At 37.5% G+C, this 22,826-nt stretch overlaps 1 protein-coding gene across 1 annotated transcript in view; it reads right to left on the bottom strand.

Moving 5' to 3' along the window:
• The window catches only part of MTHFD1L (methylenetetrahydrofolate dehydrogenase (NADP+ dependent) 1 like), a 141,538-nt gene that overhangs the window by 89,063 nt on the left and 29,649 nt on the right, over positions 1-22,826 (bottom strand). The window contains exons 12-19 of the mRNA XM_085055848.1: positions 19,518-19,654; positions 18,234-18,280; positions 17,273-17,380; positions 16,330-16,404; positions 15,108-15,210; positions 11,793-11,869; positions 7,431-7,571; positions 809-877 (exon numbers count right to left, since the gene is read on the bottom strand). Coding sequence (XP_084911974.1) covers positions 809-877; positions 7,431-7,571; positions 11,793-11,869; positions 15,108-15,210; positions 16,330-16,404; positions 17,273-17,380; positions 18,234-18,280; positions 19,518-19,654 — 757 coding nt within the window. The remainder of the gene's footprint in view (positions 1-808; positions 878-7,430; positions 7,572-11,792; positions 11,870-15,107; positions 15,211-16,329; positions 16,405-17,272; positions 17,381-18,233; positions 18,281-19,517; positions 19,655-22,826) is intronic.

Consider the following 22,826-nt stretch of genomic DNA (forward strand, 5'->3'; position numbering starts at 1 on the left):
TGGTCAAACAAAAAAAAATACACTGATTTTTCTCCAAGTGTATTTGTTTTCAAAGCTTCTTCATTATTTCCTCATTTTTCTTTCTCCTCCCCTTGAATGTTGCTCATCATTCAGCTTCCTATTGAAATGGCAATACTAGACTGCCCAGACACAAAGCTAGGTTGCACTAATTCTCCATTCTTTAAGCTGTTGGAAGAAAGCTCACTAGGGTAGGTGTAAAGCACTCCTCTCATCGCCTGTCAAAGCTTCATTTAGTCCATGAAGGCACTATGACAAGACAGGTGGCATCTTTTGAAAATGCATAAACAGCTAAAAGGACCCTCCTGTGATTATGAATGGCACAAACTGTAATACAGATTAGAATGGCCACAGCAAAGCATCTGCTTTCCACACAAAATGCTGGGCTGTGGAAATCATCATGGGAACATCCATATAAAAGAAACACATAAAAACAAAACTTCCCCATAAGAACAAGGTGGGAAACAGTAATGAATCTGTGACTCAGAGGACCAACTTGCCTTCCAATGTACTCAGAAGCAGCTCAACAATGCACTGCAGCTTGTTTGCAACTCTAGGTAAAATGATGACTTTAGCTAGATCTCAATGAGGAAGAAAACCACCAAAAAGATATAAATGCAGATAGAGTTGAATAGTTAACATAAACAAATGAACATTTGCTAGAATGCCTTTATGGATCTGATTCTGGCTTGCACTTTGAAAGTCAAGCAGAGTTGCTGAAGAGAAGCATGATCAGCACAATATGGAATTTGACAGTAGGAGAAGGGAAGGCATCATAAGCCATACTTACCTCTAATGTCTGCATTAGTGTGGGCTTAATTGCATCTTTCATCAAAACTGTCAAAGCACCAGTTACTCCCTAAAAAACAAGAGTCCACATTTTAGGGAAATAAATTCTAAGGTGCAACATTTCCAAGTTACACTTAAGCTTATAGTTAAGTAATCCTTACAGTTCAAAGCAGTGTTACAGTGATGCATAAAGAATTTATTTAGATATTACCTCAAGAGTTCTAAAGTTCTGTATTTATGGTGTGTCCCAAAAAAAAAAAAAAATCCATCTGAATACAGTCAAAAGGCAACAGGTAATTTCATTGTCCTATTTCATGGAGAGATCAGAAACAGAATTAAGAACAGCAGGAGGATGTTCAAGGTAACAAAAGATGAAGTGCCAAAGGCCACTGAGACCTGAGAAAGCAAGAAGGCAACAACTTGCTAAAACTGCCTAAAGAAATGACAGATGTATTTCTTTTATGACAGAATCAATAGCATAAATCAATAGCAACAACCAGAAAAGGTATTTTTGAAGACTTGTAAAAATATATACATAACAGGTACAGGATGAAAACAGCCACAGAGTTTACTAGAGGTAGATAACAAAGACATCATAAGATTGAAAGTTAGAGTTGCCTTACGATGATGAGAGCACAAAAGGAGCTGAGCAAATTGCTGCATTTTGGTTGTAAAAATCCTTAAGCTCCCTAAAAAATTTGTTGAAGTATAAATTTCACACTGACTGACCATAAAATAAATAAAAATCATTATATCCCTCTACACCAAATTTCAATGCTCATTTTAGAAAAAAACAAAAAGGCTATACAGTGTGCACATCACTATCAGACTATATGTGGAGTACTATCTAGAAACCACCAGCATATGTTCAAAGTTATTCTTGAATTACTTTGATTTTGAGACTATGTGTTTTGTTTTGAAAGAACTAGATCATGGTTCAAAAAAACCACAGTAGTGTTATAAAGAGTGGCTCATAGACTTGCCAGAGAACACAAAAAAAAATTTAATATATTTTTGTATTGAAAATAAACATGAAAACCAAACAAGAATCATAGCTGTTGTAAATTGTTTAAAATGAAGATTGAAAGCATGGGTACATTATCCAAGTAGCCTATAAAGAGATGAACAGTAATATTCAAATAAAGAAAAGCAATAAAAATAATGCCTGCATAATTCTCAACACAGCTTTTGTCAACGAACCCAAAATTTGAGCAAAGTCTCATGAAATCATGAAAATTGTGATGGCGACAGATAAGAGACATAAAAGTATGTGGTGATTAAGTACAGTATTTTATAAAATTAAATTTTCCCCTTTCTGAGTATCACATCTGAGCAAGGACATCAGAGGAAAATGATGCAGAATATTTGGCCTTAGATAAAAATGAATTTAAACCAAAATAGTAAAACTGGTTTCTACTAATGTATAGCAGGAGTTTCCTTGGAGGACTGCGAAGGAGAGGGAAGAAAAAGATTTTTCTTCGCACTCTGCATCTCCCACTAGTTACAAAACTAAATGGATCCACAAAGAAATGAGAAACTTTTCACAAAACAACATGGTTTTTAATCTTCTGAATTAGTAAAGGAATAGATTACCATTTCTTAACATGTTAATCTTAGAAACTGGGATTAAAACACAAGGAAACATAAGTACCCCAGCTCTTTCAGAATGGGTGAGGCTTCACGACTTCTATAGAAGCAACCCAGTGCTATTTTGCTTATATACCCAAATACTCTCATTTCTGGAGAAGAAAAAAAAAAAAGCCAAATGTAAAACTTTACATCAGGTCTTTCAAGTGGTCAGTAGCCACTTGAATAACTACCTGAGCAGCCATGGATCCACCCTGCTGACCCAAGCCAGGGTGTCGGGAAAGAAGATTGGTGGAAAGAAGTGAAAAATAAAATCAGGATACCTCTCCCCCAGCCTTCTCCCCTGCCCCTTCTAGACAATAATGGCTTACATCTTGTCTTCTTTGCCTTCTGATATCTTCACCAATCTGATAAAAGTAGTGAAGTAAAAAGATACTTTCTCTGCATTTTACCTTTTTAGGAGATATTATTTATGCATTATTTGGGAAATATTAGAGACACATTCCAGACAAAACAACTCATTTTATCTGAAGCTGAAAGCAAAGAAAAAAACATGTAAATACTCCAATAGGCATATCTCATGCCTGTCTGCCTCCCATGGCTCTTAACCAGGTTTGGTGCCAACAGCAGTCCTTAAAAGCTGAACAAACAAGAAAGTTTTCATACATATCTGACATGACTGTGAGAATGAAGTTTTCATTTCTTTGTATCATCAATCCTCTGAGTATCTAGTAAACAATTCCTACAGCTCACTCCAAGTCCTGGATCTGATTCTCACAGCTATTTAAGGAATCAGGTTTCTATTTCCAATTCAGAAAAGGTAGATAAACTTTTTATAAAAGAATTAGTGGCTTAGACACGGCAATTAAGCATGTGAGAGCCCAAAGATCATTAGCTTTCCACTAATTCACTGTCAGAAGAAAGAAGCAGGGCTCTGAATCAATTGTATACAGACATCAAACTTCTCTGTGTTCCCTCCTGGAACTGATCACAAGTATTCCTGAAAATAATGCTCCTTCCATCTATCCACCAGCCATCAGGGCATTTGTGCTCCCCAGGACAGCACAGATCATAGAGCACAAAACAAATTATACACATAACACAGGAAAGACAAATTTAGATGAAAATCCAAAATACTTTCAAAGCAACTTCCAGTGGAGCAGTCTCTTAAGCCTATCAAGAGTGGAAATGAAAGGCAGCATCGGATGACAATGAAGGTGGCTGAAAGTAACTACTCTAAAATGAATAAAGGCTGACTGAAGGGCAGAGAAAAACACCTTTTGTTATAAGAAAAGTAATGAAGTAGTTGTAACTTCCCTTCAATTGAAACTATAGTCTCTAACAAAATAATACTACTTTCTGCAGTTTCAGTCCTGTAAAAAACTAAACCTTTGACCATAATCTAAGAACTGCAACTCCTTTTGTTTGAAGTGAATAATGTACACAAGGTTTCTGATGAACCAGGGGAAAAAATCTCACTAGATGACAGACCATTTATATAAGTAAATATGGAGCTATTTCTTTTTTTTTTGTTTGGTTTTTTTTGTTGGTTTTTTTTTTTTTTGTCCTGGAATTACTGAAATCTAACAGTATGGCACAGAACGTAAGCTGAGAAGAAGTCTTATTTAAAAAAATAGTGACATATTAATTTAATATTTTTCATATCTGCTGAAATACTGATCTAGGGCAAATATACCAATTTAGCTCCACATAAAAATATGGTATGTGTCCATCAGAATTCTACCTCACTGTAAAAGCCAAAAAGCAATTAAGTCTTCAAAATACTGTACAATGAGCACCACATTTTGGCAAAGACTTCAACATATTCCATTACAGAGGATAGACATTTAATCCATTACTCTTGTGGAAAGAGTCTTCTCAATTCATGAAATATTCAATTTATCTTTTTTCTATTACTCCTAGCCTGTCTCTGCATATGGTTTATATCTGCCAATGTGTATTTTAGGTTTTACTATTGTGTTATTATAAATATATTGCATATAAAGTCAAAATTAAGAGCAATTGTACTTTTGTGAAGTATTTTGAGTGTACATCTGGAAACAAATCACAGAGAAAGGTTTAGTGATTTTGGTTCACATAGATTTCAAAGAACTAATGACTACTGTCAAACATTTAAACTTGCATAAATTCAATCTGTGTAGGATATAAATATGAACTCCAGAATTTTTTTTCAATGATAGGTAGAACTGACCTATTTTTCAGGTTGTGTGGTATTTCTCATGATAAAGTCACCTTTAAAGTTTCTTAGAACTATATGTAATTGCAGTTCTTTGGGCTAAAATGTTCCATGTCAAGGGCCTATGATAGATTCAAGCTTTTAAACTTGATTTTGTTTTACAAAAATAAAAGTCAAAATTATTGAACCTGGACCGAGAGCATTCTAAAATCTTGTACAATGTTTTTCCTTTGTTCAATTGCCTTGAGAACTTTCCTTTCTCAACTACAGAGCTTTACCTCTTCATTGACCCTGACTTAAAAGGAGGATGAAAATTCAGGAGGAGAATGGCTTCACATTAAACCTCTTGACATGTGTGAAAATTTTCTCAAGATAAAATCCTTGCATTATATCAACACAGGCAGTACAAGCTGCAGGGGAAGAGGGGAAGAGTAGAGACTGCATTTAAAGTCTCAAAACAGTAGATTTCGTTGCAAGCTTCTCAAACAGACTGACCACCTGTGTGAAGAAACCAGCAACAGAGATTAAATACTCCATGATAGAATAGAAATTTATCTTCTTTTTACATATGAGTTATGACTTGTTATGACTTGTTATGGTCTTTGATTATACCTCTCCTGCTGCTGTTTCCAGGGGATTCAGCTCTACACAGTGAATTTTCACCAGTGCAGTACAGTTATTCATAAGCTCTCTCCCCTTGTACAAAGTAAGCATTAATTAATTTGATACAGAATTTGTAGAAACCCCACTGCTAATTTCTTTTGGCATTTTTAAAATCCCAACACCACAGAATCTGACTTCTTTACCAATATTAGTTAAGTCTTCAGAAATGTACAATTGTTCCTGTCTTCAAAGAGAAATCTGCATGTACAAGAATCAAACCCAAAAATATTCACAAATTTTGGATGCTCAGCCTGAGACAACAGAAAATAATTTCTCCTGGTCCAAAGTTCTTGATGGAGTTTCACTCTTTCCATAAATTCCACTTGTTTAGCCCCCTAGTATGAAACCAGACCGAGGAATGTGTAACTCCTTATATACTGTAAGAATCAGTTTGTGTGGACACAGCCCCACGTTTAAGTTTAAAAAAACCACAGGAATAGAACTCTCCAAAGAGATGCTTTATGGCCTTAACCATGAACTCATATTCCTCTTATTCCCATAGCTCTCATACTCATTTTTAACACACTGCACAACAAAGGAGGCAGGAGTTTCTGCACTTCCCAGTCATGACATGCACCCAAGTCTTTCCTGTGCACAGTATGGAGAACCTCCAGCAGAAAAAGAATGCAGCAGCATAGCTGCAGATGCTCATAACACATATCCTTCAGACTGTGATGATTTTTTTCTTTCTGGGCAGATTTTCTTTTTTATAATACAAAACACTGCTTTAAAGAACAACTAGAAACATATGTTCAGTACAAGCAACACTATCAAATGATTGAGACACTAAGCATAGGAAGTTTGTTTTTAAAAAGGCCAAAGAAAACTGAATTAGTAACAGACATTTTGCTGAGCATTTTGCTTTTATTTTAGGTTCACAGTGGAAAAGTTCTAAAATTCTTTTGTCCCATAGAAAAGCCATTTCTTTCATTCATCAAGCTGATTAGCATAAAGTGGCTATCAGGTTAAATATTTTGCAACATTAATAAATTAAAGTACCTTCGTACAAAAGTAGTGTCAAAATAAATATCATGTATTTCAAATGCAGTTTAATTCTAACACTAAATAATTTTAAAGTTTTTGCATATGCCTTATAATGCAACTTATTCCCCATTCCCCTCCATTTGGCCAAGACAGACTTATACAATTGAAAGTGAAAAGCAAAACTTCAACAGCTGGAATATTAAATGCAGTTCTTCATGTCTCCTGCATAATTTGGAGTAGTTGATTTACTCTGAATTTTAATGATGACTGTAGTTATAAATTTTTAACCTTATCTTAATTTCATTCTTAAATCCAGGCACACTAGATATTATGTTTTCATTTCATTATTAAACTGGGATCCACTAAGGCTGTGAAGGTGTTCCTGACTTGTGGATTTGCTGTCTTTGCTGACAAGGCAGGATAGTCACTGCTTTACTCATTCATTACTAAGTTTGTGCAGATGTTCACAAAACAGGGAGAAACAGGAAAAAATCTACAGAGACTGTGTGGTCCAGGCAGCCATCACCAATGGGCTGGCATTAGATCCTCCTGGCATGCAGCTGATTACAAATGCCATTTGGTAGCTTCTGGCTGCACCAGAACCTGCAACACACAACTATGTGTGAGCTTCCAGCCTCAGTTCAATGACTCACAGCCCGGATACAAGAGATAGAATGTGAATTAAAGAAAAAACATACTGACTTTTTTCAGAAACTGAAGTAGGGAATGACAGATAACCCTGTCCCAAGCACTATCAGCAACCTTTGAATTAAGAACAGCTTGTTTCCATTCTGATTCTGTGGTACAGGCATTCATGTGGTAACTATCATTGTAACATCTGAGCAGCCTCTACAAGTACAGTAGCAAACATTACCAGCTCTCTCAAATAAGAGCCGGCACTTTGAATCCTTCCAGCACCGAATTTGTTTGCCTTAAGAATTGCAGAAAATGATCCAAGTAGGTTATGGGGACCAGAGACTTCCTGGACCAGATGTTACCAGAGTTGCAGAAATGAGTTCTACATCTTGTTCCCATTCTCAAGCAGGTTTTGGCCCAGAAGATGATCTCCCTTTGACATCTGACTGTGCTGTTCAAAGCAAAATCCTTGGCATGCACCTGCCTTTTTAATGCTTCAAGAGGCAAAACAAACATGTCTGAGGTTATTCACAGGTCTCTACAGCACTGAACATACCAAATCCTCTGCTGTTACTGGTTCTCCTTTCTTGTCATTAGCCACCACCATTCTCCCCAGTCTTTCTTTCATATCTTGAAGGCTGGTGGTAAGTGCCAGGATGGCCATAATTTCACTTGCAACAGCAATATCAAACTGAGCCTGTAAAGTAGAAATGAGAATCATGAACCAAATCAAAGTCAGCTGAAGTACTCACAGGGGATCATCAGGAATAAACTCAGGAAAGATAAATTTCACACTGGAATTCAAACAAGTTCTAAATGGTAACCTACAGCTTTTGAGATTTCTCAGACTAGAATAGCTTGTACATACAGAGTGGGGAATGAGAGGCTGGAGAGCAGTGCCATGGAAAGGGACCTGGGGGTCCTGGTGGATGGCAAGTTGCTCCTGAGTCAGCAGTGCCCTGGCAGCCAGGAGGGCCAAGCATATCCTGGGGGCATCAGGCACAGCATGGCCAGCTGGGCAAGGGAGGGGATTGTCCTGCTCTGCTCTGCTCTGCTCTGCTCTGCGGCAGCCTCACCTCCAGTGCTGGGGGCAGTTGAGGGTGCTGCAATGTAAGAACAACGTTAAATTATTAGAGAGCATCCAAAGAAGGGCTACAAAAGTGGTGACACACCTTGATGGGAAGACTGTATGAGGAGCAGCTGAGGTATCTTTGTCTGCTCAGCCTGAAGAAGAGGAGACCTCATCACAGTTACAACTTCCTCATGAGGGGTAGAGGAGGGGCAGCACTGATGTCTGTGGTGACCAGTGACAGGACCTGAGGGAATGGCCTGAACTTGTGTCAGGGAAGGTTTAGGTTGGATATTAGGAAAAGGTTCTTCACCCAGAGTACGGCTGAGTACTGGAACAGGCTCCCCAGGGAAGTGGTCACAGTCTGTCTGAGTTCAAGAAGCATTTGAACAATGCTCTCAGGCAAAGGGTGTGACTCTTGGGGTCTCCTGCACAGGGCCAAGTCAGACTTAGATGCATCCCTTTCAACTCAGGATATTGTATGATTCTGTGAACTTCAGACACCTTATAGTCCCTCATTAATATTCTCCATTACACTACATTTATTTGAGGACAAGTGTTGCAGACTGCTTAGCCCCTTGGCTCACATTACCCTTAGAGAAGCTCCCTGAAGGACCAAGAATTTTTTTCTGTGGCAGGAACAGAAAATCACCAGATGTCTTTTGAGCTTTACTGGCCTGAGCAAAGGAACACAGCACTGAGGAGGTTTTTTTAATTACTTTTTTTTTTTTTTCAATAATGAGCTCCAACAGCTTTTTATTCTGGTTTCAAAAACATTCTTGCTACATTTGATCATTCTTTTTCTACTTAAACTCAAAATTTAGAGTCTATTCTGCTAGGTCTTGTGCTTGACCAATGAAAACACGAAATACATCTCTCCCCCATTTTTTTTTCTATATGAACAAATATGTAAGTCAAAAAACACCAAGAACTTCATATATTGCATCAGTTCTATTGTTCTTGTAGAAATGCATCCACACTGTGCAGCATTTCAGCACAATGCTGGCAATAGTTTTTACTTTTCTTTAAGTGCTTGCTGTATAGATTAGTAGTATTTGTACTAATTCACTATTAGTAAAACTCAGACCACATGCTGTCATAACATAAGCAGAGAAGAAAAGCCACTAATGTATTATGTGATAGGAATGCAGTGTTGGCAGTGATCAAGAGCTGCAATTGCTTTAGTAATCTCTCCATCTCCAGCAATTAAAGTCTACATAAAGTTTAGTAACTGACATACTACTGCTATCTGTGTAGGAAAAAAGCCCCAGGACTGTTTCTATCAGACCTCTAGCAGATTTATACCATACTAATACCAGAGGAATCTGTTCAAATTGGGAGCTTTGTCTGTTTTCTCTGTCTACACAGAATATACACTACTACTCTTGTGAATTTGCCTAGTACTTTAAGAGCTTCTTCCCTTTTTTAACCCATGTTCCTGCTTTTAGATTTTGACAGCTACAGCCCAGAACAGCCCTATTCAGGCTGATCTCCAAGTGCTCACATGTTTAGTCAAAACCTCTGAGGACACCTGAGCACTTTTCTGCTTTGGGCTCAGGCAGAGAGACCTATACGCTATGAAAAAGAAAAATAATTCTGTAACTGAGATTTTCAGTGTAAGGATTCAAGTGCAATGCTGAAATTACAAAACAGATTTTCTGTATTCTTTGGAAGCAGTTCTATATGCAATGAACTTTGTTAGCGTTGTGATGACATGGATACTACTGTTTTTTCTGAATTTGAGAATGTCCTCAGTAACTCATTGTAACATATGTAAGACAAGTAAGCATATGTAAGACAAGAAATAAGCCCAAGAAATCTATGTCCAATAGTGAAATATTTCTAATTTATCAGAATGTTTATCAGAAGACCCACAAAAAAGGTTTTTAATGTCATCGTTTCTATATAACCCAGAAGGATGGGGAAAACAATTCCAGGCAGATACTCAAAGAGTGGCATAAAATTTAATTGAAAAAACAGGCACAAAAGATTGTGGTAGCAGGTGCTATTTTAACTCTAATAACCTTTATACACCTATGAAGTGCTGACAGAAGTCTTAGCTATAAAGTCAGTTTTCTATTGATGAAAGGATCCACCCACATGGATTCAATTGCAGGATCAAGGGCATCAGTCATGTAATACTCTTTAGAAACCACAGCATCCCTGTTCATTAAAACGCAGACTTTTGTGCCTGCTGTGCTCTGCCATTTTACACAGGTGTCATTGATTTTAAGAGTGCTAGAACATCACTCCAAATATTTATAAAATGCATCTGTTCACTATGAAGTCCTGTTTTCTCTGGATCTCTGGTTAGGCTCTGAAATGAGTTTTCCTAACTGCTAACTCTATTTCTTAAGTGACTAAGTCCATGTTAAAATGTGAATAGAAATGCATCAGTCCAACATCTCAATATTGAAAGCATTAATTTTAACTGAAAAAGTACAGAAGCAACATTTGACAGCCATATTGTCAACTAGTATTCTTTAATAAAATAACCCACATTTAACTCAGCAGTACAATTACAGTGGTAAAACACTACACAATAAGGCTAGCAGAACCTGGCTTAAAACTAATAATCACATTAAGTCACTGAAACAAATCTAAACATATGAAAAGGTCTCAAGTGTTGAAGGAACTCATACCAAATATAATATTTTGTAGAACCAGCCTATTATCAGAAATGACTGTCAGCTAATATTGAATTTCCTGTAAGCTACAGTCAGAAAAATTTCTGTTTTGTGCCTTCAAAACCAAAACAAGTGAGCATTTCTAGTGGAAGGCATCCCTGCTTAGGGAAGAGGGGTTGGAACTAGATGACCTTTAAGATCCACTCCAACCCAAACTGCTCTAGGAATTTATGATTTCTCTTTGAAGTTCTCCTCTCCAATCTGACTGCTTTGAATTGAGAAAAAAATATGGCACTATGTTTTAGTCTCTTTATTTAGGCATAAAGCCTAGAAGAAGTCTGAAATGTTAAAGAAAAATTAAAGCTAGGATTTCCAAAATGTGTGAAAGCCTTATCTCTACCACAAGAACTGTTCACATCAAAATAGTCAGAACCTCATGAATGTCACGATCCAGAATGTTAGATTACAAGATCTTCATCAAATTCGGAGCAAATCCACATCATCACAATGAATTTTTCCTCCTGACTCTGCTGTTCCACACTGAATATTTTCAGAAATTGATTTGCCTACATTACACCAGGAACACTTTTTCAGGTGGTGTTGGAAAAGTCTAGCTTTCAATTTATCAGTAAGTGCTTTAATAAACTTCAACAATCTCTCATATAGTAATGCAGGTTAGCTTTTTACACCACTGAAAAGTACACACATACTTATTTTCTGAACTATCCCTTCAAGCCCACATAGCAAAAGCCAGCACATGCTCAAAGTTCTTACAGTTCAGATTCCAAAGCTGAGATGCATAACAGGGAAATGAAAACTCTGAATAATTATTTTAAAACAAATTTTAACATGAAATTTAAATGTAATATGAATTACATGTATCCTACATAAATTGTAACAGAGATTTAAAAAAATTAAGAAAAATCATACAAATTAACTTTATGAGAGTATAAAGGCATCTTTTCATAGGACAATGTTAAACCCCTGATGCATAAAATTTTTAAAGTGCTTTCAATACATTGTGGAATACACATAGTTTTCTGTTCCTGAAACTTCGAATTCAGTAACTCATTAACATGATCAGTTTCACTGCAGTGTTACTCTACAACAGCAACAGATGTCAATATTGCAATTCACAGTATGCTGAAAGAAGTGCAGAAACTCTCTCAGCCTCTAAAGCAAAGTCTGTCCAGAACGTGATCTATTAATTGCCTTTACGTACCTGACGGACAAATCCTTTCTCCGTATTTGCCTGGCCCACAGTTATTTTGCGCAGAAATCTGTCATTTGTATCCACCACTGAAACAAGGGAATAGCAAAAGCAAAACATGTCAACAAGGACTCAGGAATATGGGTTTTTTCCAGACATGACTGCTGTTACATATGTAAGATTCGACTGCTCCAGCAGTGTAACCAGGTAGCCACACTTCTGCCTGTTAGCACTGACACTGACTTGGTTGCTCCTTTCTGGTTGATACCAGGTCAAAACAACTTAAATACAGTTTATTTGGACAGCATTTGAAGCCAAGAGATTCTTAGTATTCTAACATACATGAAAAAAAGCAGTCTTAATAGATACAAAGCACCAGATCTACTTCAAATCATCTCCTTCTTCACTGACTAATTAAGAATTTATTTTAAGACTGAATGGTGTTGGTTAGATTTGGTCAGTTCCTCTTTGAAGGATGATTATGCTGTCAGGTTGCTTCTTCCAGGCAATTATCTTTCACACACATCACAGTAACTAACTCCACATCCAGCTGCACAGCATTCAAAGGAAGGTTGGTTTGTTTTTTTCAACTGTCCAGATAAACCATCTGCTATTTAACACAACTTCAATTTGTGACAATCATATTTCTGTTATGCACTTCTGTTATGAAGACAGGCTGAGAGAGTTGGGGCTGCTCAGCCTGGAGAAGAGAAGGGTCCAGGGAGACCTTATAGCACCTTCCAGTACCCAAAGGGCCCAGAGAGGGACTCATTACAAGGGTATATAGTGACAGGACAAGTGGGCATGTCAGTCCCTACAGAACGCAAAAGTAGACTCTCTCTTTCTTACAGGCTCAGTAGTCCTAGAAATGTTTAAGTTTGCACCAACCCTAAAATAAATGGTGCAAGGCATTCTTGGTAAGTTCAGCCTGTAGCTTGGCAATGAACACAATCTTCTGGTAGATTTGAGTCCTGCTAATTTATAAGCAGAGAATCCAGGAACCTCCTTCCACTTTTCCTGCTGCTTTTGGAGATTAACAGAACTGTCTGTACAGAAAAGGATGACATAATTACCCAAGAACAAGAGGGACTTGGAATCTCAATCTTACACAACCCCAGTTCAAGGCTGTGAGTGAGCTGGGAGAAAACCAAGATTTAAGTCACTGCCCCCCTTCTTGGGCATTTTCTCTTGGGGTTGTTCTAAATACCACACATACCTTCTTCCCTCTACACTGTCTTTAGGCCCCTAATTTGTTCAGGAATTCCATTTAAGGGATGGTGCAACGCAGATTTGGCTAACTCATTTTAGTTTCTATATATACAGTCATACTCTAAAGTACTGCACTCCTGGCAGAAATTGCAGAACAGAACCCAATACATGGAAGCCACAGCCTCGCACCAAGCTGTGCCACCATATGCCACTGTGAAGCCATATGGCAAGCTGATCTCTCCAGCACAAACTTCTCCCTTCTCTTCCTCAGAAGCTCAGTCTCACGGCCAGGCTTAAGCCAGGCTAAATGTCTTTCCTGTCTATGCAGGCACTCTTGAGGGCAGCAACAAACCTTCCCACCAGCCTGGACAGCCAGCGAGCTGCTTTTTTGTCTGGTCCTTCCTCATGAAGTCATGTAACCTAAACACTCTTACCATGAAACTGTAACTGCCCCTGCAACTCCTGGTCACTGAGATATACTTACTTTCTCACTGTGGTCACTCACTCACTCTCCGAGAAGATTCTAATAGCTGCACTACATAGTAATAAAATAAGAAATAACTGGTTTTGCCACAAAAGCAATTTTTCCTTCTCCAAATTTTCCTACTTCCTTCACCCAGAGTAAACCTTTCACTAAGGTTTAGGTTCAAATAAGTGTTAGATTTAATGTATCCACTTCCTTATCCTCTAGAGACATAAACAGAATCTGAATATCAGGGGAAGACTAAGGAGGGGGAAGCTTTCTCACTTTTCAGTATAGTGTATGTTTTCAAATTAGTGTAAGCTGACAATGAGCTGAAAGTTTGTGATACTTCTATAGAAAGAGGTCCTGACTAAAATTAATTTTCAGAAAATCTGATATCTTCATTCTTCTTCCCTGCAAATTCCCTGGTATGTAACAAGCTTCACAGACATATGGACTGAAGAAATAGTCCTAAATAAAACATTCTCCAAGTTATCTAAAACATTCCTAAACCCTTTTTTTTCTGCAATGTTTAAGGTATGTACATCATATAGAGCTGTGTGGAATAGAAATTTCACTAACATTGTTTGAGATTAATTAAATAACTCACTTGAGGTTAACAGCTGTTGAGCAATGTTTCCTCCTCCCAAACCCATGCTGATAAAAACGAGGAGTCATATTACACTAAACATTTATATTACTTCTTCATCCCAATACAGGTCTCTTCCAGACACACTGTGTGACTAATAAAAAACATCTTATTCCACATCCCCAGAATTATCTTGAGAAAAATATCCCAAGTCTGAGATGACATGCACACAAAGGGCAAAGTAAATCATGGCCAAGACCCCTCCCTTCTCAATAGATTCACCTTTTTTTCTAAACATCACAATACATTCCATTTAACAGTGATAACTTCAGCGTTTGAGAACTAAGAAAGAAAATAAAATACAGTGTTATTTAGCTCAAAACCTTATGCAGAGTTTACTTCCCTAGAGAAGAAAAAAGCATAGAAATTGAAGTAAACATTGAAATTTGACCCAGCAGTAGAACTGGAAAAAGCAGAGCAGAGTTGTCTAAGGGTATCAGAGTGGATATCAGTTTGCTTAGGAACAGTACCACATTTTTCACCTCTTTTTCCTAATGAAGGCAACAACTCAATAGACTTCAAAAATCAGAAAAACACATAATCCCTTAAGCCTATTGAGTCTCTTGACTACCCAATCAATCTACCCAGGCTGCTGAGCTTGGAAGGATGATGGACCATAATCAAGAATAAATACAAATAATCTAGAACCATAATAGACAAAGATAAGAAAAGAATGGCCAAGATTTGCAAAATGCACAGAAAAGACACTTTCATGTGTCTGGAAACGTATTACCTAATGTGAGAGAGACCAGGGATGTATTTAAAACATCAAAGAAACCCATCTTTCAGAATTTTACCAAAGTTTCTTGAGTTATTGCAGATATTTGACCAAGTTTAGAGCAACGTGCTGCACCTGCATTTGTTATGCAGGTGCAGCACTTCCCACTTGCAAATTGGTTATTCTGAAAGTCAGAGCAGAAACAGCTCTGATTCAGGGAAAATGAAGCAAATTAGGAAATAAGTTATGATGAAATCCAAAGTGAACTGAGGCTTTCTGACTACATACCTCTTTGCCACGTTATGGTTGATGGGTCAATGTCAAGGCGCACAAATTTGCTGATCTCCTCTTCTGTTAAAGTCTCAGGATCTGTCTTGTTTATTCCCAGCCTCTACACAAAACAAGTTCAAGGAGTGCAATGAAATGGCTTATTTGTTTCAAATGGTGTAGCTGCTCTGGCTTATCAACCCCACACATGTAAGTAAGGAATTTCAATCCTCTTTTGAGAAAAATGTAACCTGATCCCATGATAATTTCTTTACAACTGACATTTTGTTAGATATAAGGAATCATTATATTGAGAATAATTCACAGCAAAATAATTCAATTATATTGGAAATTATGATTCATGTATTTGAATGTTATAAAGCCAAATTTTCTTTACTCAGTCACAGCTCATGTGAAGAGGGAAAACCATTTCAAATGTAGAGATAGTTGGTATGTAATGAATAAAGCAAACACTCCCCCTCTTTCCCTAACCTGTTATCTGTAACAGGGTGAACAAGAACAAAATAAAAATATTCCAAAATTCTGAATCACTACCAGTCAGGACTTACAATCCAACAACCAACATGGAACTGGTAACAGAAGAACTGGGGCTGTCCTTAAGGGTCATATTCAAGGGGCTCATATTCTCTTTCTCCTACGCTGGTGGACTGTGCTCCTCTCTAGGTATCTATCAAAATAGCAGTCTCAAATCCAGATATGTTATTCATACATGAATTGCACAGGAAGCTCTTCTGGAAGCATTCAGCAAGCAAGATGGGATGTAAAAATATACTGGGCATACAAATGTACCTCTTGAAGGAAGAACACTGTCAAACTAACATCAATAAAACCCCAGAAGTATATGCTATATTAAACTTTCAAAATCAAAAAATATTGCAAAACCAAAGAATGTGAGCTTTCAAATGTGACTATACCATAATTGGAAAACTATTTAAAAAACTCTAACTTTAATATTTCATCAGAAAAGACACAGCATTTTAAAACACTACTGGTTTATTTCAGGAGAAAAGAATAGCAAAAATGTTACTTATAAAAATAGTGTCAGACCCAGATCCTGTTACTCCAAGGATGATGTTTTCAGAAAAAAGTCTAGACTTGATCTATTCATGAGGGTTTAGACAAACTCAGTCCTGTACATCAAATAATTTTAAACAAGTTGTGTAAGAGAATACATTTCATGAAGAGACACTTTAATTGAGGAGAGACTGAATTAACAACTTACTCTCAGACAGGCAAGTTGAATAGCAGAAAATTCTCTCATGCCATTAACTACTGGAACCAGCCTATTATACAAAGACTAGAAAAAACACACAAGAAGTTGAAAGAAAAAGTTATAAAAAGCTAATGAATTTCCTAACCATATAAGTTGTGGGCTTCTGGTTCAAGATTTAAAAATTCTGAGAAGGTGGCAGGCTACTGAGTTATGTCTATGATTTAACAGTCTAAAATTCAATTGCCAGAAATTACTGGTTTTCTCTGTTTCACAAAAACCCCAAAACCAACCAACCATATTAATTTTGAAACGGGAAACCTTTTAAAACTTTAACCAAGGTCTAAAGTATTTAAACTATAATTATAATTTCCAAACTGGCCTAAATGTACACTTGTGTTGTACCAAGCATACCAAGCAAAAGGGTTATGACAACCCTGCTCAGTTTAAACACTGCAGATGGAAAGAAGAGGCTCCTTCTTTGATCTTCTCCTTTCCCTTAAAAGACCAAGTTAAGATTTGTTTTAAAATCACAATATATTTAGCAGAGGTAAAGGAGCTAGTTTATTTTCTCCATAACTGCTTAAGGTACATGATACCCAACTACACATCAGAAATACAATTTGTAACTTTAAAGTGAGTCTACAAATTATTGCAAAGAATAAGATTATACGTAGAGAAAACGTTTTATGACACCATTTAATACAGTCTGAAATAGTTGTCAATGTTCTGGGCATAGGATCCTTCTCTTAAGGCTACCTTATGATAACTGTTTGCCATAAAACTATATTGTATAAGGAAAATTTCCCAGCAGAACACAGAATGGCTTCAGCAACAGTTACTGTTCACATGGTGAAAATATAAAATGATAAAAAATATGTTTTACTTTGAAATGTATTTTATTGTAAAACTGAAAAGAAGAAATATCATCTGAATAGGAGAAAATAATTCTCACCTTATCAGATTGAGTATTCTCATGCAAGATCCTAGCATCAATAGCAGCAGCCAGCAAATTATTTGCAGCAGTTATAGCATGAATATCTCCAGTCAAATGAAGATTAAACTAGAAGGGGGAAAAAACAAGATCTTTTTATGAGAAAATATTTAATTCAATTCATTAAGACAAATTAGCAGCAGCAATCATTGCTCTCTCCTTGAGACTGCAGCTCTGATTAGTCAGCTATCAGTGTAGGCTAAAGATTTCCACACACTGAGCCATATGAAGGACTTGTTTTCACTGAGTACATGATAAACTACTCTACGTGTGGCCAAACAAAGCCAAGAACATCTTCATTCTCTGCTAAATGATTCAAGAATAAGAAGCCAAGGGCTACAGTTCCACATCATTAATACTGAATCAGTTTAGTGCTAGTAATCACAGATTGTGGTGGACCAGAGGTGTGGATTACTGCTGAATCTGCCCCAGAGCACACGTGCATGCTGGCTTTGGGGGTGCATGCCAGCTTTCTGCCAGCTGCAGGAAAGCAGCCCCTAACCTCAGGCATGAACTTTGCTGATACCAAGTTTGATGAACAAAGTCTTGTGAAAACTCTGAAATGAGCATCTTAGAATAAATTCAGACTTGTGTTACATAGACACTGTATTTTTTATGTGTCTGACAGAAGGAGCTGGAAGCTCAGTTTTAATAGCACTTCAGGACTGACATTAGAACTCTGCTTGGACAGCTCTGCACAGTCAAGGTGGTCTTCACCAGTTCTGGCCATAGAGAGGTTTTTCTGAGCTCTACATTTGGCTCTCTTGGGGTGAAACTGTCACGCATTTCCAAACAAGCACTGTGAATACCATAGAATCATTAAGGTTGGAAAAGACCTCCAAGATCATCAAGTCCAGTGCTCAACTGAATACCATCATGCCCATTAAACCACATTACAGACTGCAAGTTGAGGCTGTCTCACCTCCTCCATGGGGATCACTTGAGCATATCCACCACCAGCTGCTCCACCTGCACAGGGAAGCACATGCTCTCATCAGAGTCTCATCAGTTTTTGAAAAAAACAACTATTTTTAAACACACAAAGTGAAACATACAGCAATGATGACACATTTTAGGCATTTTGATTTCTCTTAGAAGATCAGTGATGAACCCAAATAGACATTATTTCCTTAATCTCGCTGGCTTTTTTTTTAACAGGAAGTAAAAAGGGAATTCTTAATCTGGAATGAAAGCCTACACATGATGGGTGGTTCAGGCTCTGGCTACGTAAGGACTACCCTCTGCTCCTGCCCAGATTTAGGTCACAGTCATGCACATGCAGCTGCTGGGTGGAAAGACATAGCAGTCACAAGCAAGCACTGCTTCTGAATGAAACCTTCACACCCTTGTCTGAGCACTCCTTCCCCACTACCTCTCATGGTACAGGCAAAGAAATTTGCTGTTGCCTAAGCACCAGTTGAGTGGAGGGATTGAAGCACTCACACACACCAGTCTTAGCTGAGAAGCACCAAGCAGCAGGAGCCTTCCAGCTGAAACTCAACTTGTTAACTTAAACTTCAGCAAAGCAAAGCAGAGCAGATGGGGAGTGCTTGCCCAGTTAGGCACCAATTTCAGATGAGAAATGGCAAAAAAAAGATTTCATTACTTCCTATCAGCATTGAAATCTGGCTGGGTCTTACCTGGCCCTCAGGCTCTTATAGGGTTTCTAGGCAAAAAGGCAGCAGCCCACGATTAGAGGCGACAGCTCAGGAGAACAGAGAGAAGAAGTTCAGACCTAGCCAAATGTATGCTGCTGACACAGCTGAACCACAACTGCTAAATTCTTTGTATTGCTTGGAAATATCCAATGTGGACTCTTTCTCAGGGAATAATTAAACAGGAACATTTAGAAATACATTTAAAGAGTCTCCAAGCAGAGGGGTTGGCTGGAAGGGTGTGTACTCACACAAAATTCCTCCTGGGTAATACATCCCTCAGCCTTTCATCATGTTTGGGCTTTATCTGCATTATCATTACACATTAAGTGCATGAACAGAGGTATGAGCCTTGCACGGGAAGTTGTGTGCAAGAAATCTTAATCCACGAGTTACTTATGTATTAAAAAATCATGTAAGATACCACTCAGACAATCCACTGAGTGAAGTAATTCAGAAATTAAAAAAGAGGAAATAAAATAAAATAAAGCAAAAAAGCAGTATTTCCTTTTAATCTGAAAGAGGTCATAGGTCCTGCAAATATCATGTACCTTTAACTCCAAAAGTGGGTCCTTGAGAAGGCTGTCTCAGACAAGCAAAGGAATTAATGTTAAGGTGTGCAGTAAGCGCCTGAACGAGACCAACTGTGACTGTGCTTTTCCCCTCTCCTAGGGGCGTAGGGGTTATTCTAGCAAAACAAGAAAAAAGATTAATCAAATTCTTTGCTGATGTCAGCCTGGCTAAGGATATCAGAACTTACAGCTTTTGATGTCATTGAAGAATATTTGTACAGCAAATTTCAGTAAGATTACTTTATCTTCACAACAATACTGCCACAATGTTAGCCCCTAGCTCAAGCTGGAATGCTAATGTACATGTGTCTTCTATTTAAGCAATTTACTATGATAGCAGAAAAAGAGGAGATTATTTTGGCAAAAGTTCTAAAAAGAATATATTGAATTTAGACATTTTTATTACAGCACAAAAGTCTCACCAGTTTCATTAACAAACCATCCATCATGATACTCTAAGCATGTATTCATATTTTTCTGTAGTAATGCATGAGATCTTTTATTCCCATTGCTCAAACTTTGAATGAAATAACAGAATATTTTAAGTTAAATAACCAACACTTTTGTTTCTAGAACTCAACTATCCCTCTCCAGCTCCCATGTCATCATAACCCTCAAAAATGACAGATAATTGCTTTTTAAATAAAACAGGACATAAAATTCACTATATTCAATTGAACAAGATTTATTGTACACTTTTGTTTTGGAGATTTAAGGGCAATAAGGGACAAGGAAAGCCATTGTCCATACAAAAGCTCAAAAGCCTCATGCTACAGCTCCCATATCTAGACCATGACTGAAACAGGAGAGCATTTTAGAAAGACCTCCAATCTCAAATCAGAGACTCTAACCTCCACTCTGTTCTTGTCCCTAGAGGAGACTCTATTCTTTCCACTTTAATGAACAGGCAATGACTGCTGATTTTGTAAGTAAAAAACTTCATCAGCCTCCAATGAATGAGAAACACCTCAGTTTGAATGGTCTTCTCCCTACTTTCAACATCAGCACATTTATTTATGATACATTTTAAAAGTGTGGGGAGGAGGTGCTAGGATTTTTCTTTTCTTTCTGTTTTTCTTTCTTGAAGTATGAACACATCTTATGTCTCCAAAATGCACTCAAATGATTCATTTGAGACACAGCACTTCTTTTTCTGATTGGCAAAAGAAGAAAGCCTCAGTCCTTCTTCCACTCACACCACTCTCACACAAATCCTCCTTTTTTGGCAAAGTGTAACCATTCATATCTTTGCTGCCTTTTCTACCTGCAGAGAAGTAAGGACTATAGCAAAGCTGATGTTAAGAGCTAAGGTTCATTCCCAAGGAAATACAAGCATGCACATGGATCCTAGTCAAAGGGGAACCCTTATCCTGTGACCTCTTCAAAACTTGAGCTGAAACATCTAGCTCTAATTAGAAACACCTCCTTCCCTGACTAGTAATTTTTCCAAGACATTGCTATACTCAGATCACAATTCAAATGGCATAAAAACATCAGTGTAATTGTAAGATTCTGCTTAGTTCAGCCAGCTCACAGACTGGCAAAACCCCTTTGTCCCACAAAAGAAAAAATATGAAAAACATTAACTTTTCACAAATCTGTCTTTTACAGCATCATCAGATCCTGGGCTTTTACTTTGAAAAAGATACCTTGGATAGATATGTCTGGAAAAATTTAGGCAACAGGAGGCAAGCCAAATTAACATCTTTACATTGTTCTAGGAAAAGAAATTCCAATTTAGAAAAGTAGTCTCTTGACTAAAGTAGACTGGGGTTAAGCACATCTACAAGAGATTCCCTGAATTCTTCACTTTGAACAACTCTTTTATGACCATGAGTACTTACTTTGGGCACTTGGTTTTAGTAATTTTCTCCCACATTTTATGCCATTGTGTTCACCAACCATCAGATTCTAAAACATCATCAATAACTTACTATTCAGACTATTCCATTACACTAGAATGGCACTTCTTTGACTTCAAAAGGAATTCACAGAATTCTAGCAAAATATCTATACAGAACCAAAAACGGTGGGAGATTTAGAGCATATCCTTTATCTACTCTCAAAACCAGTCTTGGTCCCTGACTTTTTTTATCCATCCCAGGCCACTTTATTACCTTCTCATCTACTGCAGGAGCACAGAACACTACTTCATTTATTTTACATTCAAGTTTGCAGTTCCTAGAAGAAAGGATGCTTTTAATCTCTACATTGTCAGGATGGGGAGCCCTCAGGGTTTTACTATTGCCACAAGGATAGCTTCCTTTTTTCTCACCACTCTTTTTCTCATCTCCTTTTTATCCCAGGATCCTTACTTTTGTACAAATGTGTTTCTTTCAGAGCACCACAGCCAGGTTAACTCACTTTTACTACCAGTTTTACCCTTCTGACTACTGTTCTAACACTGGTTTCCCAAAACCCACTCAAATAACTCTTAGCATGGTTTCTCCTCACCCCTTGTTCTCCTAACCCCTTGCTCTCCTAACGCCTTGTTTTCCTACTATCTCATTCACTTTTGTCTATTGTCCTAATAGTCATTTACTTATTCCTCTTATTCCTGTGCTTTAAAGCCAGATTTAAGGAATATACGAGTAATCCTGAGGCATTACTGCATTCAAAGACTTAACAAGGTAACAACCCGTGAAGCTATCAATTATCTAAAAATAATAACAACAAAACAAAAAGAAAAAAAACCCAACAGTAACAAAACACCAAAAAGAAAACAATTCTGCTATGAAAGAGACACCTATAATTCTTTACTGGAAGTTACCAGTAAAGAACTTTCCACAGACCCCAAAAACTTGGTGCACACTATGGCTGCACTACTGACAGAACAACTTGCATTTGCAGTGCATCCTGTTGGTGGCTACCTCTATTTCTGAGCATCAGACATATGAAGTTCACATTCAAGAGAATTCAGGGACACCATCCCTAGTGATTTACTCAGTTCAGCCACATGCAGATGGCTGATCTGGCATGCACAGAAATGCAGGGATTCTACAACCTGTATGAAACCAGCAGAATCAAAGATGCAGCCTCCTATCCAACAAAGGAAAGGAAATTGGAATTGACAAATGCATAACCAGAAGGCATCTTGTTAGCATGAAGAAAAGTATCTACTTGTCACAGAAGATAGCACACAATCAAGTGTCATAATACTGAAATGCTCTGGTAACTCAACTGGCCTATTCTAAAATGACTATGTAAAATGAACCAGAAAGCACTGAGAGTTTTCTACGAGAGAGAGCTTTTTCCAAAAGCAAAAAGAGAAATACACCACTGCTCATT

The sequence above is a fragment of the Lichenostomus cassidix genome, chromosome 3 (genome assembly GCF_008360975.1).
Source record: "Lichenostomus cassidix isolate B80296 chromosome 3, HeHo_3.0, whole genome shotgun sequence".
In the NCBI taxonomy this organism is placed as follows: Eukaryota; Metazoa; Chordata; class Aves; order Passeriformes; family Meliphagidae; genus Lichenostomus; species Lichenostomus cassidix.